The sequence below is a fragment of the Chiloscyllium punctatum genome, chromosome 16 (genome assembly GCF_047496795.1).
Source record: "Chiloscyllium punctatum isolate Juve2018m chromosome 16, sChiPun1.3, whole genome shotgun sequence".
NCBI classification, from domain to species: domain Eukaryota; kingdom Metazoa; phylum Chordata; class Chondrichthyes; order Orectolobiformes; family Hemiscylliidae; genus Chiloscyllium; species Chiloscyllium punctatum.
The window spans coordinates 7,982,840-8,010,749 of NC_092754.1; the positions used below are offsets into that span (position 1 = coordinate 7,982,840).

The 27,910-nt window shown below is 39.6% G+C and overlaps 1 protein-coding gene across 12 annotated transcripts in view; it reads left to right on the forward strand.

Annotated features, from left to right (window-relative positions):
- Positions 1-27,910, forward strand: part of rerea (arginine-glutamic acid dipeptide (RE) repeats a) — a 566,413-nt gene that overhangs the window by 156,472 nt on the left and 382,031 nt on the right. For all 12 annotated transcript variants that reach the window (XR_011962674.1, XM_072586150.1, XM_072586154.1 and 9 more), the window contains one exon: positions 23,232-23,302. Coding sequence is in view for 8 of the 12 variants with exons in the window: in XM_072586150.1 (XP_072442251.1) it covers positions 23,232-23,302 (71 nt within the window). In the remaining 4 variants the exon portion in view is untranslated. Of the gene's footprint in view, positions 1-23,231; positions 23,303-27,910 lie in introns of those variants that run through there.

Below are 27,910 nucleotides of genomic sequence, written 5' to 3' on the forward strand. Positions count from 1 at the left end.
TGGTGTTCTCCTTGTGCAGCAGAGGAGGTTGATGGAAGATTTGAAAGTGGTGAATTTATAAAGGGTTTAGCCAAAGTAGAAAAATACTTGTTCAGTGTGTTAAATCTGTGGGAAGCATTTCTATGTGAGGTCAGCTCTTGGAAGAGGAACCTATGCCTCAGTGAAAGCTTTGTTCAGCACTTCATTCCACGTTAAGCTTTTTGAAATATTTTGTCACCCATTTTCACAAGTTGAAATATATATCAAATTTTTACACCGTCAACTTGCATTGTTGTTCTATCGTTAATGACAAAGGTGAAGAAGGGAAATGATCACTGGGCAGTTATTCCCATTTTTAAAATTGGCTCATGGAATGTGGGTATAGTGGGCCAGGCCAGCATGAGAAGGTGCTGTGAGCTGCTTTCTTGACCTGCTGCAGTACTAAAAGAATCAGGGAAACACCGTTTGATAGCACCCGCCTGGAATTGTTTACTTTCAGGTTCTACCAATTTTTCTTAAGTCTTTGCTAATGAGATACGGTCATTTGCACACTGATGCTGCCTTTCGTCCACTTTCATTCATCGTCCCCTTTTAGGATCTCTGGTGATTTTCTCTTTTTCCTTTCATTAAAAGTATTTGCAGAAAAACATGGGGGGAGCCAGCTAGCTGTTACTGGAGAGTTTATTTAAAAATCTCACAACACCAGGTCCAACAGAGTTATTTGGAAGTACTAGCTTTCGGAGCGCTGCTCCTTCAGGTCGCTGTGGAGCAGGATCATAAGACACAGAATTCATAGCAAAAGATTAGTGTCATGCAACTGGCTCAAAGGCAGAAGACAGAGGGTGGTGGAGGGTTGCTTTTCAGACTGAAGGCCTGTTCTCAGTGGTATGTCTCAGGGATCGGTGCTGGGTTCACTGCTTCTTGTCATTTATATAAATGATTTGGATGAACATTGGAGGTATAGTTAGTAAGTTTGCAGATCACACCAAAATTGGAGGTGTAGTGGACAGCGAAGAAGGTTACCTCAGATTACAACAGAATCTTGATCAGATTGAGTTTAATTTAGATAAATGCGATGTGCTGCATTTTGGAAAAGCAAATCAGAGAAGGATTTATACACTTAATGGTAAGGTCCTGGGGAGTGTTGCTGAACAAAGAGACCTTGGAGTTGCAGGTTCTTAGTTCTTTGAAAGTAGAGTAACAGTTCGATAGGATAGTGAAGGTGTTTAGTATGCTTTCCTTTCTTGGTCAGAGCATTGAGTATAGAGTTGGGTGTTCATGTTGCAGCTGTACAGGACTCTATACTACATCTTGTAGATGGCATACACTATCGGTTGGTAATAAAGGGAGTGAATGCTGAAGGAAGTAGATTGGGTGTAAATCTTTGTCCTAGATGGTTTTGAGCTCCTTGAGTCTTGTCGGAGCTGAATCCATATATGCCGAAGTGTTTCAGATAACATTGCGATTTTATACATATTTGTGCAAGGAAGAGTCTGGCACGTCACTTCCTAGTTATGCCAATTCGTTGTATCCTATTAAGTCAGTCACATTTGATTTACCGTGATTTAAAGACAACCTTTATGTACTGTCAAAATCTTGATTGTTTCCAGTAATGAATGAATAAATAGTATTTCTTGCCAGCAGCATTCACCATCTGAAGCTCAGATCAAGCCACTAATAACAGCTGTGAACAATAACACTGAATTACACCAACTAAAAAAGAACAGAAGCATAGTTTAAAGCAACGTGTTTTTCCGATTCTGTTTAAATTTATTGCTTTAATTTAACAGATTACCTGGTCATTATTGCATTGCTGCTTGTGGAAGTTGCTGTGTGCAAATTGGCTACAGTGTCTCTTGCATTTCAAAGTGATGGCATTTCAAAACTACTTAATCTGCTATAAAGTGCAATTCTTTTTTCAGTTAATTTCAACCATTTTCTGTCTTTTTTATTATTTAATGAAACAAAAGTTCTTCTTTCTTTTAAATTGGTTGTACAGATATTTAAGAAAAACCGAAAGACTTGCAGATGCTGTAAATCAGAAACAAAAACAGGTTTCTGGAAAAACTCATCAGGTCTGCCAGCATCTCTGAAGAGAACCCAAAGTCAATGTTTTGGGTCCGGTGACCTGAGGAAGTTCTCTTCACAGATGCTGACAGACCTGATGAGTTTTTCGAGTAATTTGTTTTTGTAAGATATTTATTAGATTTATCGAAATGCAAAAAAATAGAAAAGGCGGATGAATTTGTTAGGCTGCTTACGTTATCTAATTAGGCAATGCTTATGTCCTGCCATGTTGTTAATTTGCCATCATCCATTATGCCTTTACAATTGTACAGAGTTAACTTTTACTGTCACATTTTTTGATTAACTTGAATTAAATTAATGGCAAATCAAAAGTGAGAGTGGCAAAGATGAATTGAAGAAAGGGACTTGAAATTACAACTAAGAACCTAAGGGGAAAAAGCTGAATAATGAATTGGGAAAATCTAGAAAAGAATGTGTTCTCATTTAAGTATTTCAAGAAACTCTTGGAATGCATTTGTTTACTCAATAACTGAAATGTCTAGTGTTCAAAATGGGCTTTGTAAAGACTTGATAAATTTTCATATTTGACAACCTTGTTAAATTCAGTGGTGAAGTAGTTGTAGTATACCTTTAATATGTCTACTTGAATGCCACCATCACTCCGTAAAGCCTTAGCTTGTACTTGTTGTTTTATCTAGACCTGCGACTTTTGGAAGTTTATAAAGTCTATCATATTCTCAGCATGTCTCAGAGTTTCTCTTTGGCAATGAATAGCTTTTAAAGTAATGTTTTTCCGTGTAGCTTATTTGTGGTAGCTTATTTACAGAAAACAGGTTTGCATTTTTTAAAATGTTCCCAACGTTCATCGTTAAATACTGAATATTTCTGAATAATTCCAAATTATATGTGAAAAATGACTAAGAAGACATGAAATTTTTATTTGGATGAAACTTAAAATGACTTTTGAAGCATGGCTATAATATTTGGAGCTAAAGATAGGAGAAGCAACATATAAAAGATGCACTGTATGACTGACCATACTGATTGATTGTTATTCGAGCCAAAAAAAGTACTTCTGATGTTTGACCAACAGTGGCTCTGTGTACGCCATTATTTTAGTTTGTATTGGTGATGGGACTTGAGTTCGGTGATATAAAGAATTTGAGCAAGGCTTCAGTTGATGTTTTAAACCAAAGTTGGTAACTTTATTTTTTTTAAACTTCAAGAAAACATGTCAGACAAAGCAGGAGGAAACACCGTACAGCCATTAGTGAATTGAAAATCCTGGAAGATATTCAACACCTAATAAAATAATCTATGATAAAATGTAATCTGTTATATTTCTACATGCAAAGAACAATGTTTTGACATCATTTCTGGGCTTATTTGTTATAGATAGGGAGAATAGTTAGTTATGAGGATCAAAGAGAAACAAAATTGTGAATTGAACAGAAGTGTAGATTAAAGCAGTTATTATTAGTATTATAGAGATAAAATGGTTATTTTTGTAGCTCTGACAACCAAATGATAAATATTTACTTCGTGAATTTCTTTGCAGAGACCCTGGGTTTCCTTGCCATTTTTATAAAACATAAAATATTCCTCGTTGCAAACACGCAGTTCCAGGCCGTGCCCTGCTGTGCGTAAGAAGTCGCCAAAAGGCACAACAGTGTCCTCTGTTCAGTTAAATCCCAGAGTTAAACTTTGGACATTCTCATTCTTGTTTTCAGTGCTTTCCATGGCCTTGCCCCTTATTAACTTTGTCAGCTCTACCAACCTTCTAAATTCTCTTGATCTCTTAGCTCCTTCAGTTATGACCACCTGCTTTTCTTCACTCCATTGGTGGCAGCCATGCCTTCAGCTTTTTGTACCTTAGGCACTGGAATTCCCACTGTAACCATTTTTCTCTCTACCTCCTTCCTCCTTTGTGATGCCCTTGGAATCTCCTTCATTGATCAAATGTTTAGCCACCTGTCCTCAGAAGTTTGTTTGATAATGTGTCTTTGAAGTACTTTGGAGTGTTTCATTGTGTTAAATTCACTATCTAAACACAGTCCCTGTCTTTATACTGTTGCATGTTCTTCAATTATGTGACTCAAGTGTAAAAAGAGTCAAGTAATGTACATTGCTTTGTCCTTAGTTGTAGCTGTCTCCTATTGCTCCATTTCATTTTTCAATTGGGAAGGCAGGTCACTATTTAGAGCTGACAGGTGTTTCATGGACCTTTTCTTTGCTGTTTAGCCTTTACTGTGAGTTGCTCCATCTAGTGGTTTTATTCCAAAATGGTAAACTGTCCAATTAAGCAGTCATTTTACATGTCAAGAGATTATATTCAAACTGGCAGCACTTCGATTAGAATGTAGGCTGTGTTTCATCTTTCCATATTTAAGTCTTATATTTCCTTTTGGAATGAATGGACAACAAAACTTCAAAATAATCATTGTGAAGTTGTTTGAATGCAAAGTCATGTGAAGTAGAGATTGTGTGCATTATTCTGTCATGTTCAGATCTCAGCTAATTGCTATTAATTGCCTGAATTAAAACTACTTTCTAAATTTTAGTATTGCATGTTCGTGATGCATTACAACACTGAGTAAAACGTAACTTCCTTTTTTTTAACTTCCTGTACTGAAAATGAGATAGACAATCATGATAAAATGACAAAACAAGCTCTATGTCATGATGTTATAAACAGTTACATATTATTTAAAGGAAATTAAAGTCAGAACAAAAATATGCACAATTACAGTAAGGTCTTATTTCATTATAATATGACAACAGGAAATGTGTTGCTGATGCGGCATTTATCAGTACCTGTTCATTAGTGTTTATCATTTTCCCTTCCCCATCATATTACTTAATCAATTGAGGCAGTTTTCCTCAGGAAAAGGTCAGAACGAAAACTGATGCTTTCCAGAAAAAGTGTGTATTTGCTTTCCAGGAAACATAACTTTGTGGTTATGTAGTCATTGTTTGTAACCATTGAGAATATGTAGGTTTGAAAATCCTGACCTCTTTTGGATATGTTCCCAGAAGAGATTAATATAAGAAGTAGAGTGTTTAATATATTCACATTGATTCTTTGTGCAGCTGGTTAATATCATCAAATATCCAAGTGTGAAACCAGTGAATTGCGACTGCTGAAAATCAAACAATATCAGAAATTGCTGGAAAAACTCAGCAGGTTTGACAGAACTGTTCTGAAGAAGGGTTACTGGACCCAAAATGTTAATTCTGCTTTCTCTCCACAAATACTGCCGGACCTGCCATGTTTTTCCAGCAATTTCTGATTTTGTTTCATGTATCCAATCATGTTTTTTTGAATACCTAGCAAACCTGCAGAATCCCACAGTAAACCTTAATTTCTCAATACTGAACATATTAAAGGGTGGACAAGCTTACAAAGTACTTTGAGGTAACATCAAAGGATAGCAAAGTCAGCCGTTGATTCCAGTTTATAAAATGATCGTTAGTAAAACTTGCTGTTGAGCCATTCCTTTCAAATGGGAGCATAAGAGTTGACTAAATTTTGAGTATGTTTGTTAACATTTAAGGGCATAATAGTAAATGTGTCCAAGGGGAAACAATGCTTTGAAGTCCTTATCCATACTTTCGCGGTTGTGTTAGAATTGAACTTGATCAGCTGCAAGAATTAATCTCTTGAAACTGTTTTTCATACTTGTGTTCCTTGATCTCTTTATGGACAACGATATTTGAAGTATAAAATTTTAAACAAACTTTAAGCTAAACAAACCTTGTAGTTTAAGTTAATGTTTAGCAGTGTAGTGACCATTTGCTTCTTTGGAACAAAGCAACAAAACACTTGACCCTTCAAGTTTGCTTTACATTGGGTAAAATCATGGCTGATCAGACATGGTCTTAATTCTCAATTCCACTTTTCTATCTGTTCTGGCATCAACCTTAACACCCTTACCTATTAGCAATCCATCTATCTCAGCTTTGGGTTGCTGCAGTGTAGCTCCAAACAGTGTAAACATGGATCACTGTGCAACTTGCCAATTTCAAGCAGAATTTTGTTATTTAAGTGTCATTGTTTTTCTAAAAGTGTGGCTAGCATTTAACAAATACTTAATATGCTAGGAATTAAAAGGTGGCATGGTGGCTCAGTGGTGAGCACTGCTGCCTCTCAGCACCGTGGTCCAAGGTTTGATTCCAGCCTCTGGCAACTGTCTGTGTGGAGTTTGCACATTCTCCCCATGTTGGCATGGGTTTCCTCCGGGTACTCCGGTTTTCTCCCACAGTCCAAAGGTATGCAGGTCAGGTGAATTGGCCATGCTGAATTGCTCATAGTGTTAGGTGCATTAGTCAGAGGGAAATAGGACTGGGTGAGTTACTCCTCAGAGGATCGGTGTGGACTGGTTGGGCCGAAGGGCCTGTTTCCACACTGTAGGGAATCTAATCTAAAGTCAGATAAACGAGTAAATTCCTTCTAGCCTTCTATACATTTAACAAGTTTTACATGAGAGTAGTTGATTAGTTAAATAAGGTGAACTGGTTCAATCAGGTTGCAAAATTATGCCACCACAGCATGCAGGTGGAGAGGTCTTCATGCAGTTTATATGTGGAGTGAGTTTTGTGAGTTAGATGAAAGGGGATGGGGTGAGAAGGAAATGCTCTTTCTTTGCCTTTTTTAACCTGCTTAGTTCACTATCTAGTATTAGACTAGTATTTTGAACTGGAAAGAGCTGGCTGGTGAATAATTGGTAAAATATTCTAATTATAGTCAGTAGTTGGTACAGTTCAGATATGGCAGGGCAGCTTGGCCATGTGGGAAGTCGTGGTTACACCTTTTGTCGAGAAGAATTCTAAGGAAGGATGAATAGTCAGAGCTCCTGGACCATGTTAGTACCAATGACTTAAGGATGAAGTCCTAAAATTAGATTTGAAAGATCTGGGAAGGAAATTGTAAAGCAGGACCTCCAAAATAGTATTCTCCGTATTGCATCCAGTTCCATGTGTTAGTGTGCATACAAATTTGAGTGTTGAACGATTGAGTAAGTATCTAGAAAATTGATATAAGAGGGAGGGCATCAGATTTTTGAGGCTTTGGAACCAGTTCTGGGGCCAGTGGGATCTGCACAAGATGGACAGACTGCATCCTGCAGAACTGATTTGCTGGTGCTCCTGGGGGCAGTTTTCCCCTTTACAAACGAACATGAATTACATGGAGGAGTACGTCATTTGGCCCCTTGAGACTGTTCCACTAAGTAGCTAATCAAATATTAACTCCAACTTTACATTCCTGCCTACCCCTGATAACCTTTAACCCAACTTGCTTATCAAGAATATCTGTGTGTTATTCAAAGACACTGCTTCTATTGCATTCGGTGGAATAGAGTTCTGAAGACAGTTAATCCTTGTTTGTGTCTTAAGCCGCTTAATTCTAAGTGATTATAAGTTGTAAATTCTCCGACAGAAGGAGGCAACCTTTCCACGTCCACCTGACAGTGGTCTTGTATCTGTCGATCAAATTTCAATTTCTTACTCCTCGAACTCTAAGTCATACATCCCTGACCAGTTCATCCTTCTCTCATATGACAACCTTCTCATTCCAGTTAAAAAAAGCAAAGAACTGCAGCTTCTGGGAATCAGGCACACACCAGAAATCGTTGGAAAAACAGCAGCTCTAGCAGCATCTGTGGATAGAAAGCAGAGTTAACATTTTGGGTCCGTGACCCTCCTTCAGAACTGATTTTAACGAGGAAAGGATTGACATATAGGCTGAAGTGCGGTGGTGGGAGGGAATAAGTGATAGGTAGAGATGGAGCCCAGAGTGACAGAGGATAAACACTAATCGATTTAAAAACCCCAAAGACCTCTGGATGTTGGAAATCAGAAACAAACAGAAATTGCTGGAAAAACTCCACAGGTTTGAGAGCAACTGAGGAGAGAAAGAGTTAAAGTTTCAGGTCCAGTGACACATCTTCAGAACTGGAGGAAGGAGTAAATGATAGATGGGGCTGGAGCAGAAAGAGACAGAGAAAAACAGTTGGACAGACAAAGGAATGGGTAAAGATCAGCCTGGGAAAATTAATGCTGTAGATGCGAATAGGGACCATTAGTGACTAACAATGGGTTGTGTAGGTGGCAGCTCATGTGATGACGAGGTCTGGTATGTGGGGGTTGGAGTAAGGACATGGGACAAGGTGCTCAAGCCCTAAAATTGTTGAACTTGATATCGAATCCAGAAGACTGAAAATGAGGTGTCCAGCTTGCACTTAGCTTTGCAAACCCGAAACCGATGTTGGCCAGGGTGGTGTGTTGAAGAAGCAGGCAACCGGAAGTTCGGGGTCTTTTTTGCAGACAGAATGTAGATGTTCTGAAAAGCAGTTGCTCAGTCTGCACCTCATCTCTCCAATATAGAGCAGATTACATTGGGAGTATGAATTCAGTAGGCTAGGTTGAGTGAAGTGCATGTAACTCGTTGCTCAGGTGGAAGGTGTACTTAGGGCTTTGGATAATCAGGGAGGATATAAATGGGTAGACGTTACACCTGCTGTGAATGACGTTGTTGGGAGTGAGGAAGGAGTAGTCTAAAGTGTGCTGAAGGAAACGATCTCTACAGGAGGCTGACAAGGGAGCGGAGGGCAATATGTGTCTGGTAGCAGCGTCCCACTGGAGTTGGTGAGAATCGTGGCTAATGATCCGTTGATAGATGCTGGTGGGATGGTAGCTGAGCACAAGTCGGTGGTGTGGGGAGGTGGGGAGGAGGATGAGGAGGGGTAAAACTATTGCTGCTGTAGGTGGAAAGAGAGGGGGTGAGAGCCAAAATGTGGGAGATGGGTCAGACACACCCGGGGGCCCTGACAACCACAGTGATGGGGGATCTTCAGTTGAGGAAAAAGGTGGACATTTCAAAGGCCCCATTGTCAAAGTAGGCATCATCAAAACAGATGTGACAGAGACAAAGAAACTGGGATAGTGGAATAAAGTGTTTTTTTTACAGTGGCAGGGTGTCAGGATGTATAGGCAAGGTAACTGTGGGAGTTGGTGGTTTTTAAATGGATAATGATTGCCAGAGAAGAGAGGAGTCAGAGTTGGACCAAACAAGGGTGAGAGTGGGGCACAAAAGCGGTGAGCCTCTTTGGGTGCCCTGAAGCCTTCAAAACTTCATATCAAGTTCAATTCTCCCATGTCCTTATCTCAATCACATACACCAGGCCTTTTCATCACATGAGCTGACCCATTGTCCCTGGTTCTCCCTTGCTGATCTTTACCCATTCCTTTATTTGCTCAGCTGTTCTGTTTTTCTCTGTCTGGGCTCCATCTCCTCCTGTTATTTACTCTTGTCTCCATCCCCCCCACTACATCTTCAACATACATACCACATTTTCCCTCACTATAATCAGTTCTGAAGAAGGGTGACTGGATTCAAAACATGAACTCTACTTTCTCTCCACAGATGCTGCCAGACCTGCTGAGTTTTTCCTGAAATTTCTGTTTGTGTTTCTGCCCATTCCAGTTTTCGGTCTGGTAATTTTTTTCTGAACTAATAGCAATGCATTTATGTCCTTCCTTAAGGGAACTAATACTGTACATTCTATTACAGATTTGGTCTCTATGGATGTTAAATGGATAAAGAGGAATGTTAGTGTCCTGATTAATGTATTGCAGTTAACGTTTAGAGCAGATGAATAAAATAATGTTGTGACATAATGTCACTCTGAAAAATCACAGCACTTCTACCATCACATTGGTTATCTTGATTTTATGAAATTGTTTTCACTGTAGGAAGTGCCCCTCATTTTACAAGAAATAATTGTGCTTTTTTTAAATATATAGATTGGCTTAATTTGCCTTTCAGAGCTGTCTTTGAGTGGCAGGTTGCTGCCGGCCATAACCATTCAACTTTGGTTCATGAGGGATCCAAGTATGATTTTGTTACCTTTTTACCAAAGGCACTAATCTTCACTCACCTCAATCATTCACTGTTGTAATTCTACCAAGCAATCATTGAGCAAATGAGATTTAGCATATATATTCTAATATTACTATAAAGATGCATGTGGGGCTTCTCTCTCCCCACCTCACCCCTCTCGCAGTGCATCTCCCCACTCCTCAAAACTTCTCTCCTGGTCCCTCTGTCATTGTGTCTTTCTGTCTCTCTCCCTCCCCCTCTCTCTCTGCCTCACCTCTCTCCTTCTCTGTCTGTCTCTTTTCTGTCTGTGCCATCAATGCATATTTGTACGTCTGACATACCGAAAGCCAAAGTTAGGACTGGTTAGGTAGAATCAAATTTGCATCTTCTGACTGAAAACCTGAATATGCTTACCCTTGCACCACTGGATCGATTCTACACTATAGGGCTTAAAGCAATAAATTTGTATTTTGTCATTGTTAATGACATCTGTTGGCATTTAAATGGCAAACCAATACAATTTTAATGGTTTAAGCAGATATTCCTTTAAGCAATAGTCAAGATAATGGTGCCACCAGTATCCTGCAAAACTGAAGGAAAACCTTTCTATCTTTGTATTCCATTGTAAGAAATAGTGACATTGTATTGGCTTTCCTCATTACTTCCTCTACCTGCATACTTGCTGTTTTATGGTTGATGTACTAGGACAGCCAGATCCCTCTGCATGTCAGGACTCTTAATTTTTTGCCAGTTAGATATAATTCTTTTTTATTATTCCTGCCAAAATGAGCAATTTCACATTTTCCACATAATACTCCATTTGTCAAATCTTTGCCCACTCACTTAGATTGTCTATATCTCCTTGGAATTGAAATGCTTTCGATAATTCATATTGTGTATTTATACAAGAACGTTTACTTGAAGGAATATTTATGCTGTATTGTAGGAACTGTGAATAGACTACAGTACAGTAGGAATTGCTAACCTCTGGAGAAAGGTGCTGAGGTTAATATAGCACAAATGTGATGATTCCTTGGAAATGTCTTTGGAGAATTCAGTTTCATTTTGATTCCTTCTCACAATGTTGTCTTTACTAATATAAGCAACATAAAGTTTGTGGATGCTTGAAACTTGAAAAAAATAGCAGAAATGCTGGAAATATTTAGTGGATCAGCTGGCGGCTGTGACGTTTTGCACAATAACAACAAGGTTTAATCTACTCTGGTAAATTCTAGCCTAATTTCAGGAATAAGTTATTTCAAATTGTGTTTACAATTGACTATCATAAATGCAGAATTAATGTGGGCTCCAGGTGGTCTCCACACAGGCATTCTACTTTTGGAGCTAGTGTATGAACAAATGCTAGTTTACAACTGTTCTGTGTATTTGGCTCATTTCTTCCAAGACTTGAAATTCACCTTCTTTTATATAGGATAAAATATAGTCAAATATGATGATGAGGAATTTCAAGACTGGGGGCACATTTTTAAGGTGAGAGGAGAGAGATTTAAGAAAGACATGAGGCAAATGTTTACACAGTGGGTGGTTCGTGTGCGGAATGAACGTCCTGAGGAAGTGGTGGATGTGAGTACAATTACAATGTGTAAAAGGCATTTGGTTGGATACACGAATATGAATGGTTTAGAGGGATATGGGCCAGGAGCAGGCAGGTGAGATTAGTTTAGTTTGGGATTATGTTCTGCATACACTCGTTGAACTGAAGGATCTGTTTCTGTGCTGTATGTCAGGGATGATGAGTTGAATAATTTAGATGGAACTTGGGCCTCGGCAAAACACAAGAATTCTAACTCTGTCTCAGTGGGTAAAATTTTGAAGATTTTTTTTCTATTTTACACAAAGTTGTACTTCATCAAATAAACATGATTGTCACAAGTTGTTGTGATAAAGAAAACAAATTCCTTTAGTCAATTACAATGTCAGTGAGAGTAGTATTGACCTCTAATTCAAAGAACTTTGCATCTTAACATATTTAGCCACTGTAGATAAAGACTAAAAGCATGGTAGTGGGTGGTAGCAGTGGGAGTCCAATTGGAGGAAGGAAGAGGGGATAAAAATACTTAAGAGATAACGCACAGAATTTGAGCAGATAACAGCGGATATAAATTGGATACAATGCACTACATTGATTCAAATATATTTAATTTTCCACCAAAAACATGATATTTCTAAGTATTTTAAAAGTAAGCATCGTCAGCCAGAACTTAAAGCAACTTCATGTTGCTTTAGTGTGGACAGTTAGGACTCCATGTAATGAATGTCACTATAAAAGGCATAATAGCATAAGAAATGAACTTTGTTAGACAATTTGCACTGTACTCATAGCTGAACAACATAATTCATTAGCTACAGACAAATATTTGGAAGTCAGTTTCAATCCTGAAATTATAGTCTTCAGCTTTCAATATTAGCTGAACAGTCCATTGCCATCCACTACAAAGCCACTGACTTTGATAGCTACCTTCACTACAACTCCTCACGTCCTGCAAGGACTCCATTTATTCTCCAAATTCCTTCACCCATGTTGCATCTGTTCAGATGATGCCATCTTCCAGAACAGCGCTGATGACCTGGGTTGCTTCTTTCATAATCATAATTTCCTGCCCACTGTGATTGACAGCCCCCACCCCCACATGGCACCTTCCCGCAGAAAGCTCAATACCAGCCTCTTCACCTTCTTCCTGTACACCATTCAAGGACCTAAGCAGCCTTTCCAGGTGAAGCAGCATTTCACCCGTATCTCCCCCAATCTTGTGTAGTGTATCTCCCCCAGTCTTGCACTCAGTGTTGCCTACTGTACATTGGAGAAACCAAATGCAGACTGGGTGACTGCTTTGCAGAACACATCCAGTCTGTGTGCAAGCAGGACCATGACCTTCCTGTAGTCAGTCATTTTAGCACAGCATCCTACTTGTCTGTCTTTGGCATGCTACAGTGCTCCAGTAAATCTCAGCGCAAACTGAAGGAACAAAATCTCCTCTTTGGAATAAGAACTTTACAGTTTTCTGGACTGAATATTGAGTTGAACACTTTCAACTTGTGAAGCAACTCCTACTAGTACCCTTTCTTTTAGCTTTACTCGTTACATTCTCCCATTGCTTCCCTTTATTGGCCTCCAGACAATGTTTCAACTTGTAATTATAAACACTTAGTATGAGATCACGTCACTAAATTCAGCCTGAAGCTATGGGTGGTACTGCTTTTTCCTCTTCACGTCCGTTATTATTACAATTTCAAATCTGTAAAGGTAAAGGTAGAACTTGCTTACTCCAAATATGACTACAAAACATTTCTATCTTGGTGTATTTATGCTCTGCATTACCTGAAGTCCTGGATGCATATGCAATTGGGCATTCCTTGTCATTGGGTCACCTATAAGCTAAGACTACTTTGATGCCGTACTGGCAGGCATTGCATGTCAGTACCAGATTTTGCTTGAGGTCTGTGGGGAAAAAGATCTGCCACTCTGCCCATCTATAGCATGACCACACAAAACAAACACAGAAGCAGGTCTGCAAAACACAGATCAAACCTGCCAACGTACGCACAACACACCCACAATGCCCCAGTCTTGGTCAAACAGGCTAACAAAGAAACCAGACATAGCCAATCTATTCCCTGATCTGAGAATGCACTTCCCAAACAGTCTTCTCAGTAAGCTCCCAGCCCAGATTAGCACTGCAGTCCCAATACCCTAAGGGCAGGCTCATTTCCCATTGAAACCAATACTGCATAAACAATGAGGCACACCAAGAGACCCCAAAAGACTTTGTTCCCAGGAGGAACACAATGGACCGACCTGAATGCCAGGAGAAGGGACATTCACACATATTCACATGGATGGGGATATAGAATGAAGAGTCCTGTGGAAGACATTCTCACCTACTCACGGAGGTGGTTGGAATCTCCTGTGTCAATTACAAATGAATTGCCACTACTGGACGCTTGATTAACTTCCATTCAGATTATTCTTGTTTGAATTTCTTTACAATTTTCACCATTGGACTGTAACTGCTTTACAATTATCACCTTTGTATTGTACCCCTATAAAGCATGCCTGCACCTTCTGTTCTGGGAAGGGCATTCTGGCCACCTGTGCAGGGAATCAGTTCTGTGACAGCCTGGTCAGTTTCTCTACCATGATGTTTCTTTGTTTAAATAAACCGCTTGTCAGTGTCACCACGATCTTCGTTTGTGGTCTCTGATTCATTGGGCTGAATTTCTCCAATAGGTTAGTACTGTGCCAATGCCTTAGAGGATGATAGTTTCTTCCCTTCCTTGAAAGCTATGGCTTGGCTGTGCTACCATTTCCATAGCAAACCCATTTTTAAGAGTTGATGTAAAGATGCCAGAATGGAGGCCAGGTCATGTGTGTACTTTCTGGAATAATTCACCAAACCAAGGGAAGACCTAAACTCCAGTGCAGACATGAGAGCTGGAGCACCTTTGATCACTTTATCTTCCAACGGTGTACCCTGGTCATGTTGACCCTATCGCCTAAGTAGGTCACCTGGGTTGCCTGGAACACCCACGTTTTCTTCTGAGTGGTGATGTGAGCAGTGAAGAACGTTATCTCAGAGTGCAATGGGACCTTGATCCAATGGGCTAAGGAGCGGTAGATGTAGTTTTATTTAGATAAATTTAAGGTGTTGAATTTTGGTAAGGCAATCAGGACATAATATACACTTAATGGTAGGGTCCCGTGGAGTGTGGCCAAACAAAGAAACCTTGGGGTGCAGGTTCATCGTGCTTTGTAAGTCAAGTCACAGACAGTATATTAGATTAGATTAGATTACTTACAGTGTGGAAACAGGCCCTTCAGCCCAACAAGTCCACACCGCCCCGCCGAAGCGCAACCCACCCATACCCCTACAGCTACCCCTTACCTAACACTACGGGCAATTTAGCATGGCCAATTCACCTGATCTGCACATCTTTTGGACTGTGGGAGGAAACCAGAGCACCCGGAGGAAACCCACGCAGACACGGGGAGAATGTGCAAACTCCACACAGTCAGTCGCCTGAGGCAGGAAATGAACCCGGGTCTCTGGCACTGTGAGGCAGCAGTGCTAACCACTGTGCCACCGTGCCGCCCACTATAGTGGAGAAGGCATTTGGTACACGTACCTTTATTGGTTAGTGCATTGAGTACAGGACTTGGGATATCATACTGTGGCTGTACAGGACATTGGTTAAGCCACTTTTGGAATACTGCATTCAATTCTGATCCCCCTGCTATAGGAAAGATGTTGTGAAACTTGAAAGGGTACAGAAAAGATTTACAAGAATGTTGCTGGGGTTGAAGGGTTTGAGATGCTGGGAGAAGCTGAGTAGGCTAGGGTAATTTTTCCTGGACTGTTTGGATGCTGAGGGGTGACATTATGAAAGTTTATAAAATCATGACCGGCATGAATAGGTGAATAGCCAAGGTAGTTTTCCCAGGTTAGGAGAGTCCAGATCTAAAGGACATTAGTTTTAATGTGTGAGATTTAAGAGACCTGAGAGGCAAATTTTTCATGCAGAGGGTGGTGTGTGTATGGAATGAACTGCCAGAGGAAGTGGGAGAGGGTGATATAATTATAATATGTAAAAGGCATCTGAAAGGGTAAATGAATAGGGAATATGAATAGGGATATGGGCCTATACTGGCAAGTGGGATTGATTTAATTTCGGATATCTGATTAGCATAAACAAATTGGACCGAAGGGTCTGTTTTGGTGCTGTAGAACTCTGACTTTTAGCTTTACTTGTTACATTCTCTGTCACAATGTCCTCTCTCTCCTCCTCCTGACCCTCGTGGGACTGTGTGCTCTCTTTCAAGTCTGTCAGTTGGATAACATCATTACTCTGCTCTTCTCACATTCACTATACTTCTGGTTTGATGAAGAGTCATCTGAACTCAAAGTTAGCTTGCTCTCTCTCCATGAACGGTGTCTGGCCCACTATGATCTCCAGCATTTGTTGTTTTGAGCCAGCTTGCCCTTTGCCAACTATAGGATATATTTGCAAAGTTAAAAATCTCACAACACGAGGTTATAGTCCAACAAGTTTATTTGGATAAATAAACCTGTTGGACTATAACCTCATGTTATGTGATTTTTAACTTTGAAAAAAACCCAATTCAATGCCTGCACCTCCATATCATGATGTATTTACAAGCAGCTTGTTGCCTAGTCTAATATACAACCCTGTTTAAGAAGTGAGGGAGGCAAAAGGCAGGAAGTTATAGGCTGGTTAGTCTGACCTTGGTTGTTGGTTAGATTTTAGAGTCCATTATTAAGGATGAGATTGCAGAGTGCTTGAAAGTGCATGGTAAATAGGCCTGAGTCAGAACAGCTTGTGTCAAGGGCAGGTCATGCCTGACAAATCTGTTAGAATTCTTTGAGGACGTAATGAGCAAATTAGTGAAGGAGATTTAATGCATGTGATGTATTTGGATTTCCAGAAGGCCTTTCACAATGTATTGCATGGGAGTCTGCTAAATAACATTAGAGCCCATGGTGTTGAGGGAGTGGTAGCAGCATGGATAGAGGGTTGGCCGATTTGCAGGAGAGAGAGAGAGGATGCTTTTTTAAGGGTCCTTTTTCAGGATGAAAGTTGATGACTCGTGAAGCTCTGCAGGGATCAATGTTAGGACCACACCTATTCATGTGTACATTAACCATCTGGAAGAAGGACCTGAGTGTATTATTACTACATTTGCAGATCATACAAAGTTATATGGAGGGGCAGGTAATGTTGATTTGATTTGATTTATTATCACGTCTACCGAAGTACAGTGAAAAGGTTTGTTTATGAGCTGTACAGACAGATCATATTAAGCAAGGACATAGAGATCAGGGTGAAAAAAAATCTTCGAGACATGCGCGTTGCACTGCACAGGGTATTGCTAGGCACTGCTAGGCAAGATTATCATTACTTGAAGTTAGAGTCCAGTCTAATAATGCTACGGAACAACCTATTCTTGAATCTGCTGGTGCATGTATTCGAGCTTCGATATCTTCTGCCTGACTGATGAGGTTGAAGGAGAGCATTACCAGGGAGAGATGGGTCTTTTAATGATGTTGGCAGCCTACCTGTGACAACGAGCCGTGTAAATTGAGTTCATGGGATGGAAGGTTGGCTTCTGTGATGATCTAGGCTGTGCATACAACCTTCTGAGTTTTCTTACGGTCCTGGCAGAGCAGTCAGACCAGGCCATTGTGTGGCCAAATGGTATGTTTTCTGTGGTGCAACTGTAAAAGTTATTGAGGATCCTTACAGACATCCCAAATTTTCTGAGCTGCCTGGGGAAGAAGAGGCATTGTTGTACCTCTTGATCGTCACACGTATGTTGGAAATCCAGGACAGGTTAATGGTTATTATCACTCCTAGGAGCTTGACGCTCTCAACCTCACCTCTGTTGATGTAGATGGGGTGTGGTCTCCTCCTTTCTTTCTGTAGTCAATGATCAGTTTTTTAGTTTTGCTGACATTGAGGGACAGGTTGTTATCATTGCACCATGTCACCACGCCTTCGATCTTCATTGTATTCTGACTCATTGTTGTTTAAATGTTATGATGGAGGAGGTGCACTTGTCTATCCTCACTGGTTGCAGTCTGTGTGTCAGAAAGCTGAGGATCCAGTTGCATAGGTCGGAGCCAAAACCTAGATCTGAGTTTTGAGATCAGTCAGGCGGGGATAATAGTTTTGAAGGCAGAGCTGTAATTGATGAGCAGGAGTTTGACATAGATGTCCTTGTTGGGGAAGTGGGGAGCCTGCAGAAGGATTTGTGCAGGCTAGGAGAGTGGGCAGAGATGTAACAGATGGAATACAATATAGGAAAGTGTGAGATTACGCAATTTGAGAGGAAGAATAGTGCTGTAGACTATTTTCTAAACTGAGAAAGGCTTCAGAAATCTGAAGCGCAAAAGGACTTGGGACTCCTTATTTCAAGATTCTCTTAAGGTTACATGCAGGTTTAGTTGGCATTTCGGAAGGCAAATGGAATGTTAGCATTTATTTCAAGGGGGCTGGAGTACAGGAGCAGAGATGTACTATTAAGGTTGTATAAGACTCCAGTCAGACCACATTTGGACTATTGTGAGCAGTTGTGGGCCCCATATGTAAGGCTGGATGCACTGGCATTGGAGGGGGTCCAGAGTATGTTTCCAAACATAACCATGAGGGTGAAGAGCTTGTCATATGAGGAGCTGCTGAAGGCACTCAGTTTGCATAGCAATAGTGCCATAGAACAGGATGGATGTTATCCTCAATGTGAAAACAAGACTTTGTCTCAGAAAGCTCTGAGCAGTGGTCACTCTTATGGACAGAGGAGTTGTGGTTAGCAGATTGGTGAGGATTAGATCAAGAATGTTTTCCTTGTTAGTTTGTTTACCACCTCAGCTGCCGCAGTCCAGCAACAGTGTCCATTAGGCATGGTTGACATGAAGTTCCTCACCTAGAAAAGATTATGCATCCTTGCCATCCTCTGCTTTCTCCAACTAGTATTCAACATGGAAGAATATTGATTCATCATCTCAGGAGAGAGCGGTACATTATCATCAGCAAGAAGTTTCCTTGCCTACTTTTGATTCGATGCTAGAAGGTTTCACAGGGTCCAGAGCCAACATTGAGAACTCCAATAGCAATTCCTTTCCAAATGTATAATACTATGCCACCTCTTGCTGGATTTCTGCTGCTGGTGGCAGAGTATGTACCCCAGAATGGTGGTGACAGTGTCATGTACGATTCTGAGAGTGCTATGTAAGGTTGTTGCATGACTTGTCTACTAGTCAGCTGTCCCGATTTTGCCACCAGCTCCCAAGGATGTTGGTAAAGAGGACTTCACAGAGCTGACGAGACTGGATTTGTATTTGCAGTTTCTGGTGCCTAGGTTCTTGTCAGGTAATCCCTGTGGTTTCAAACCATGTAACCAGTTTGATACTATAAGACATCTTCAGTAAGGGCACAAGATAATCAATTTTACCTTTTAATAATGTAAATATTTATATTTTCAAAAAATTGTAACAAAGGCTGATAGGAAATATGAATTTTACACAAATGTTATACAATTTTAAAATAAGGTGGAGGACCTGAGAGATGGTCTCCCATACGGTGGGGTCATAGTCTCAGGATAAGAGGTCAAGCATGTGGAATTAGAATTAATTTTATTGTCACTTGCGCTCAAGTTACAAAAGAGCAGGAGATAGTGAAAAGTGTGTTAAGTCGCCAACACACAGTGTTACATTGGGTACAAAGTAACCCGATACAAATCTTAAGAATGAAAAGTAGAGAAAATAATTACACAACATTACAGATACTTACATTTTAAGTATAAGTTAGAAAAATAAGAAAGAAAGCTAAAAAGATAGACATTATAGCCCTTGTGTAAGGCTTCCATGTGGTCTGACTGGAAAGCTATCTTCCCTCTAGGTCTGCTGGCTGCTGTCCCTGCTCTGCTCCTGGCCTGCTCTCCCCACTCCACTCAGAGCTCCTGGCTACCCCAGCTTTGCTCCCGGCCCACTGGCTGCTCCGACTCTGCTCCGGGTCACTGGCAGCCGTCCCTGCTTCGGTTGCCATCCTTACTCCTGTCTGGGCCAAGGAAAAAGACAGGAGAAGGGGAAAACAAAACACAGAAAAAGAAAAGAGGACTGAGATGATGAGAAACCTTTTCATTTCCAGAGGGCTGTGCATGTTCCATTACTAATTCAAAGTTAAGCTTGAGGAATTTTGGTGTTGGGTAATTGGGAGATATTACAGAGGAGGGCAAAGTGGAATTGAGGCTGAAAATGAACCATGATCATGTTGGATGATGAAATGGAGAGGACTCTAGTCTACTCCTCTTATTGCTTATGTTTTTAGCTGTCATTTTGGACTGAGATTTTTGACAGTCACTCCGCAGATGGAAGTAAGTCTAGCATAGCTTGCAGGCTGCGTTTGCTGCACTGTTACTTCGATTTTTGTGTGTAAATTACTTCTGACAGGCATCCTGTAATGAATAGGTTGTCAGCACAATGAAAAAAAAAATCAAGAAAATTATTGGTTGACTAATCAGCTGTTTTCCAGTTGAAGGTTACCTGACTTCAGCTGGAGCTTTTGAACACCTGAGTTTAAACATTCTCAACCTGAAATAACCTCTTCAGGATTTTACTTAAACATTCTATCTGGAACTATTCTAACACCCTTGCTCTAAGGTAATCCTATTTTTATTATCTATTCACTTTGTCAGAAGCATTGCTTTATCCATCAATCATCTTTTAAAGATTTCTGCAGAACTGTCTCAAACTGAAACTTTAAAAAGCTCTATTTTCAAGCTTATGGGTGTTTCCCCTGAAGTTAAAAAAAAATTAGACATTTTTAACAGAAACCTTGATGCATAAATATTCACCTTCCTCTATTGTAAGCTCTCATAATGTATTCAAAAATCCATTAGTTCTGAAAGCTACCTCAAATCATTTTAAAAGAAATCACAATGGCTGTAGTTACACTAGTAAGTTAATCAGTAAATCCCTAGACACAGAAAAAACCTATGTATTGCTAATTCAAAAACTGTTAAAATAAATGAAAGTCTAAGTAAATCTCCCATCCTCCTTCACAGCCCTTATTGGTTGGCCATTCTTCATGGCAAACATTCCACATCCCTTTCTGTGTTGATGTTTGTAAATAACAATCTGATGTTGTTGTGGTACTCTTTCAGATCAGTCAAAAACAGTATTATTCTCGTTCTGTTCTGTTTTCTTTTAAAAAGCAGAATGTGGCCACCAATTATTTATTTAGCATTGCAAAGAAGCTATGTTTTGGACTTTCCTTGCTCTGCATTTCACGTCCATCCACTGAACTGGTAAATTAAGATTGCTTGCCTGTCTTGTTTGCAGTTTTGGTGTAGTAAGTTGGTGAATTTTAAGCTTTCGTCAGAATTAAATGCTGAGATTATAATGATTAGTTGATGGTACAATTTAGATCCAGGTTTTTAGCATGTTTATTTAACATTTTGAAACCTACCGGTTTCTCTCTCTCCAAAAATATTTACATTAAATCAACATTTGTTGCTCTAAATGTTCATTTGTTCAGGCAGAATAGTCCTTCACAAACTCACTGCAGGGTGGAAGTAACGTTTACATTTTCTGTTTTGCTACATTGTCTCTGTTTGCTATCATCCTGTGAAAGCTAGGTTAATGTTTTTGAATTTATATGTAGAAGGTTTGATTTATGAAAAAATGAACAAGGACATTACCTATTGAGCTTTTCCAGAGCATGTGCCTTCTCTCTTCTCTTTATTTCTCTTTATTGGATGGTCAGTGTCTGCTGCATTATGACTCCTGGGGCACTCTGAGTTGGAGATTAATAGGTGGGCACCAGCGTTTATGGTAAAAGCTTTTCTTTGGAGGAAAGTTACAAAGTACTGGGAGAAATTTAAACCCCCAACTACCTTCAGTTAAGCTGACCTCTTAGCTTATAAATCCTGTATTGTCATTCTATTTCCTTTTGGTTGTGCTATATGTTGGTAAATATTTGAAATCATTATCAGATGTGACTTAAAAATATATGTAAATGGCAGTTTTCAATAGGTTTCTACTTTTCTTTCAGAATTGTTTTTTAAAAGTAGTCTTGTCTCAATTTATCAAGCAGAGCAGTAAAGTTTGGGCTTTCTGTATTGGTAGGTCTGAGGGCGAAGTGAACTCAAGAAACTTCAACAGTGATATCATAATTCAATGTAGTGGTTTCCTTTGTTTATTAAATGATATATTTTCTTATATATCAAATTATTTACCTCTAATTAAGTATATTGATTAAGGTAGACTTTCCCATCCATGATATTTTTATAATTAAATATGGTTTCCCACACATTTGTAATCATCGTAAGAAATATTATACCCCCTTCAGTTTTATATACATTAAAAACCCTGTGGTCTCGGCTTGAAAGCATACTGGTTGTGCCTTGCAACGTGTAAGTTATTGGCTCTGGTGTCATCTTACATTTTAAGTGATGTTAAAAAAAATGTGTTCTTCAATGTAATGTAGAACATTTGATTGTTTTGTGGTATTGTTGAAGATCCCTGTAGAGTGGAATACCTTGCATAAAAAAAATTCAATCTTCCAGTTGAAGTAATGTCACAAGATTTCAAATTTCAAGATTTTTATTATTGCCAAATTATTGACTAAGCACCATTTTGTAGGAAACTGATGCTTTACACTAATAAACAAAACTTCCTTCATGTAGTTTTAATATAACCAACTGCAGAGGCATACCTTACTTTGTGCATTATGTAGTCCTTCAATTCTTAAGACCGAGTTCAAAGTGGTTTTAGCTCCCAAATACTTCATTGTAGAGCACTTGAGAAGACCCTGAGTCCCCAAAGAGGCCCTTTATAAATACAAATCTCTTTTATTCTTCCACCTCTCCAAGGCCAGTTTATCCATCTTGAACTGCAGCACTGTAACTGATACAGTTCTGTTAGTAGAATTGCACCAAGTTGCTGTAAAATAAAGCATAGCTTTTGTCTCTGTTTTTGTTGAGAGACAGACCAGATTGATGTGGCCTTTTAGATTATTTATTTTAACTTTTAGTGATTTATGAATATGGACTCCAAATCCCTTCAATCTTCTATCATTTCTATCTATCATGAATATCTGATTTCTTAATTCCTTTTGCACTTGTGGTTTTTCTCAATCTGCAATTGGAACTTCCTCAGTCCATCTATATAATCTACTGTGTCTTGTAACATGGAGCCATCTGCAAACATGAATTTGTAATTCTCTATTCCTTTTTCAAGTTCCTGATTTTGTTTCAAGTGTCTTTGGATTCCTAAAATTCTTACGTCTTCCATTGCTTCTATCCTTTCACTATTTAGAAAGTGTTGTGCCCAGTCCATTTTTGATCCAAAAGTGGATGATGTCACGTTTGACTATGCTGAATCTGTTTGCTTTAGTTTTTTATCATTTGATTTCTTAGTTTGTCTTTGTAATTTTATGCTTCCATCTACATTGCTGAAAAGCTTTGTCCCTTTGGCAGATGTGAATTCTTACCTTGGATTTTATTCTGTCCTAGGTTGATGAGTTGAAAGTCTTTAAAATCAGCTGAAATTCAATGTGAAGTATATTTTGGTTGTTTCTGAGATGAATCTGCGGCACAAAACTGGCCTTGCCTTCCTGCTAAAACGACAATCTCTGTCAAATGAGTCCACAGATTTGACTGACTGATCTAGAAAATTAAAGATGTCACACATGCTGAGTTCCCTTGCCTTGTTGAACATGCAGCACACAAGAAGTATCCTCAGTGTTTGCAATGCTTCTCTTTATCCTTGAAAGTTGTATATTTAATCCTCTGTTTTCCTTTTCTCATCAGATTGTGTTTATATAGAGAGTCGTCGCCCCAACACACCTTACTTTATCTGCAGTATCCAAGAATTCAAACTGGTGAGTGTCAAATTCAGATGTGCAAGATTAAGTCTCTGCTTCCTATTCTGAATCATCTGCGCTTCTGTGCTGTTAATTTGTTTGAATGTTACACAATTTTATGCAGCAATTTTTATCTTTTTCCAGGGCTTGTCTAAAATTGCACATTGTTATTCTGTTTGTGTTTAGAAAATGATGATGTATGCAGACTTATACCCTCTGATTCAAAACATATGTAATAAAACCATGCGCTCTCTCTATTTATTGAGGTGTGGTAGCAAGGAAAATTGACAGAAGTGAACCTGATTACATCCTCCGCCACTGGCAATGTCTACTTTCCAGCAGGAATGACTGGATTGTAGTGCGGAGTTTAAAAAAAACTAGTTGAATATTTTAATCTCTACTGTTCCAGTTCTGACAACTGGTGTGGGGATGCTCAGGGTTATTGGCAAGTAGTTAATCAAAACATATGATTGTAAACATTAAGCTTGATATGATAGACTGTATGCTGGAGATTTCCCATTGAAAGCCTTTCAGTAGGAAGATTTTGTATGATTTGCATTGTGACCAGACATCTTTTGAAAGCCATTGAATATGTGGTGTTATTTTCCAATAGTGCTGAACCAGTGTTACTATTGATAAACTTCACTGACATTGATTCCTATTCAAGTTGTGATAATTACCAGCATTGACAATATGTCAATTAGTCTTAACTGCTACAGGAATACTATCACATTGTAATTTTGTCATCAGGATAAAAATAATCTGGTTGGCAAGTTTGAGAAGATTTGTATCTTAAGTTGAGGTTCTGGATGTAGGTTTGCTCGCTGAGCTAGAAGGTTCATTTTTAGATGGTTCATCACAGTACTCGGTAACATATATCAGTGAGCCTCCAGATGAAGCGCTGGTGGTATGGCACGCTTTTTCTTTGTGTTCAGATTTCCTTGTGTTGGTGATATCATTTCTAATCATGATGCCATTGCCTGTGGTGATGTCATTTCCTGTTCTTTTTCTCAGGGGTGGTAATTGGGATTCGAGTGAATGTGCTCGTTGATAGCATTCTGGGTTGGAGTGCCATGCTTCTAGGAATTCCTGTGCATGTCTCTATTTGGCTTGTCCAAGGATGGATGTGTTGTCTCAGTCAAAGTGTCCTCCCTCATCTGTATGTAAGGATACTAGTGACAGTAGGTCATGTTTTTTGTGGCTCGTTGATGTTCATGTATCCTGGTGGCTAGTTTTCTGCTTGTTTGTCCAATGTAGTGTTTGTTACAGTTCTTGCAAGGTATTTTGTAAATTACATTAGTTTTGTTTCAAGACCACCAATAATACCCTTACTGGCAAAACAAATCACTAAAGAGGAGGAAAGCAACAACAAACTGCCATTTCTAGATGTCGCAGTAGAATGAACAGCCAATGGGGACCTTCAAACCAGTGTCTACAGGAAAACAACATATGGACTAAATACTGAACTACAGAAGCAACCATCCCAACACACTCAAACAAAGCTGCATTAGAACATTATTTCAACGAGCCACCACACGCTGCAGCTCAGAAGGAACCATGCAGAGCAGAGAAAAAAATCATCTATACAGTGTATTCAAAAAGAATGGGTACCCAATGAACACAGTTCGCCAATTTCTCAGCAACAAACTCCAACAAGTAGCTACAACACATCCAGAAACCCTAGCCACACTCTTTTGCGTCAAAAACATCTCGGAAATGACTGCCAGACTGCTGGGACCTCTTGGCATCATTATAACCCACAAACCCACCAACACACTAAGACAGCAGCTAATGAAGTTAAAAGACCCTATACAGACAAGCAAAACTTCTACTCTATGAAGTAGAAATTTTTGAGATGATTTGAAAGGCTCTGCATATTGCATTTTGAGGTTAAGGGATCAAATGTGCTCTAGTAAAGCTAGGAAAAACTATAGAAAGACACATTGAAATAATGAAGTGCAAGATCAGTGATACCAGAAATTATGCTTACATTTATAATTGCTTAGTATGCTCTTAAATTTCACTAGATGTATAAGGACCATTTTTCTGTAGATCTATTATATCCTCACATTAAGAGCTTATAAAATATTTGCTATATGTTGGATTGTGACTTTTGTTCAGGTTATTATCTTCCCATTAACATTTGACCAATGATTTCTGAAAGCATAAAATCATTTTGTTGTGCAGATGGTTTTGAAAGCTTAAGGTGATGGTGAATAAGAAAGCATTGATCATTTAACTTCTTACCAGTGGTAGTAACCTTCTAAACAGTGAAACACCTGATCGAATGTTTTAAAAAGAACATGACATTGAATGCTGAGCATAAAATAAGGTACCTAGCTGAAGGTGTAGCTGAAGGACTGAACTTTGAGGAGTCTTGTGAAATGGAGTGAGGTGTGGCAAACTGCATAGATTCATGAACAGATTTGAATGATATTTTTTAAATTGAAGTGCTGCCTTACCAGGTGTCAGTTTAGGTTAGTGAACACAAGATGGAAGGTAAAGAAAAGTAGCATGTGGTTGAGAAATGGGTGAATAAAGATACTAGAGCTTGAGACAACCTCAGGTTTACAAAAGGTTGATCATAGAAGACTGGTTGGAAGTGCTATTGAACAGCCAATTTCAGAAGTAATGAGCAAGATTAGAGCTCCTGGAATATAGAGAAAACTAGCCACTTGGATACAGAACTGGCTTGAAGGTAGAAGACAGAGGGTGGCGATGGAGGGTTGCTTTTCAGACTGAAAGCCTGTAACCAGTGGAGTGCCACATGGATCAGTGCAGGGTCCACTACTTTTGATATTTATATATATGATTTGGATGTGAACATAGGAGGTATAGTTAGTAAATTTGCAGATGACCCCAAAATTGGAGATGTGATGAACAGCGAAGATTACCTCAGAGTATAATGGGATTTTGATCAGATGGGCTAATGGGCTGAGGAGTGGCAGATGGAATTTAATTTAAATAAATGCGAGGTGTTGCATTTTGGAAAAGCAAATCAGAGCAGAACTTGTACACTTGATGGTAAGGAAGTGTTGCTGAACAAAGAGACCTTGGAGTGCAGATTCATGGTTCCTTGAACTAAGAGTTGCAGGTAGATAGGATAGCGAAGAAGGCCTTTGGTATGCTTTCCTTTATTGGTCAGAGCATTGCATATGAGTTGGGAGGTCATGTAGCTATAAAGGCCATTGGTTAGGCCACTTTTGGAATAGTGCATGAAATTCTGGTCTCCTTCTATCTGAAGGATGTTGTGAAACTTGAAAGGGTTCAGAAAAGATCTACAAGGATGTTGCCAGGGTTGGAGGATTTGAGTTATAGGGAGATGCTGAATTAGGTTGGGGCTGTTTTTCCCTGGAACATCGGAGGCTGAGGGGTGACCTTATAGAAATTTATAAAATCATGAGGGGCATGGATGGGATAAGTAGACAAAATATTTTCTGTGTGGGGGTGGGGGGAGTCCAGAACTAGAGAGCATAGGTTTAGGGTGAGAGGGGAAAGATATAAAAGGGACCTTAGGGGCAACTTTTTCACACAGAGGGTGGTGTGTGTATGGAATTAACTGCCAGTGGAAGTGATGGAGGATAGTACAATTGCAGCATTTAAGAGGCACCTGTTTGGGTATATGAATAGGAAGGGTTTAGGAGGATATGGCCAAGTGCTGGAAAATGGGGCTAGGTTAGGTTAGGATATCTGGTTGGCATGGACTAGTTGGACTGAAGGGTCTGTTTCCTTGCTGTACATCTCTCTGATTCTAAATGAGAATTTCAGATTTGGCAAACTGAGGGGAGAAGCTCTGAGCATCAATGTTCTGAAGGTGGGAATAGGCAAACATAGTGCTAGCACCTGTATGGTTCAAATATGATATCAAGGCTGTGAACGGTTTCATTTATCCTCAGGCATTTGCCAGGAACGGAAATAAAGTAAGTAGCTAAAGAATGGAGTTTGTAGCAGGGAACGAAGGCATGTTATTTGGAGGTGAAATCTGCTGACCCAGCTCAAAATGTTGGATAAACAGACTGATAATTAGCAACAAATCATGGAATTGTGCTGGTGTAGTGAAATAGAAGTCATCAGTGCAACTGTGAAAACTAATGCTTTATATTGCAAAATTGTTATCAAGAAATAGCCCAGCAGGTAGAAGAGGAAAGGGAGGGCCCCCTAAGGATCACTGCAGAAGCATTGGTGTAGCAGTGGGAGTGGGAAAGACAGGTCTAATACAGTTGTTGTTTCAACAGCTGGTTTTAAAACATAACAGCATTTCCTGAAGCCTGGGGCAGATGCTTCTTGTTGGACTCTGAATGAGACATTCTGGATTAGTGGTGCTGGAAGAGCACAGCAGTTCAGGCAGCATCCAACGAGCAGCGAAATCGACGTTTCGGGCAAAAGGGCTTTTGCCCGAAACGTCGATTTCGCTGCTCGTTGGATGCTGCCTGAACTGCTGTGCTCTTTCAGCACCACTAATCCAGAATTTGGTTTCCAGCATCTGCAGTTATTATTTTTACGTCTGAATGAGACAGATTAGTTGGTGAAAAAAATCAAGTTCCTGCTGTTTACCCTGGCTTCAGTAGTTGATTTGAATAGGGGCATAGAACTTACAAAAGGATTTGGATATTTGATGGGCTGATG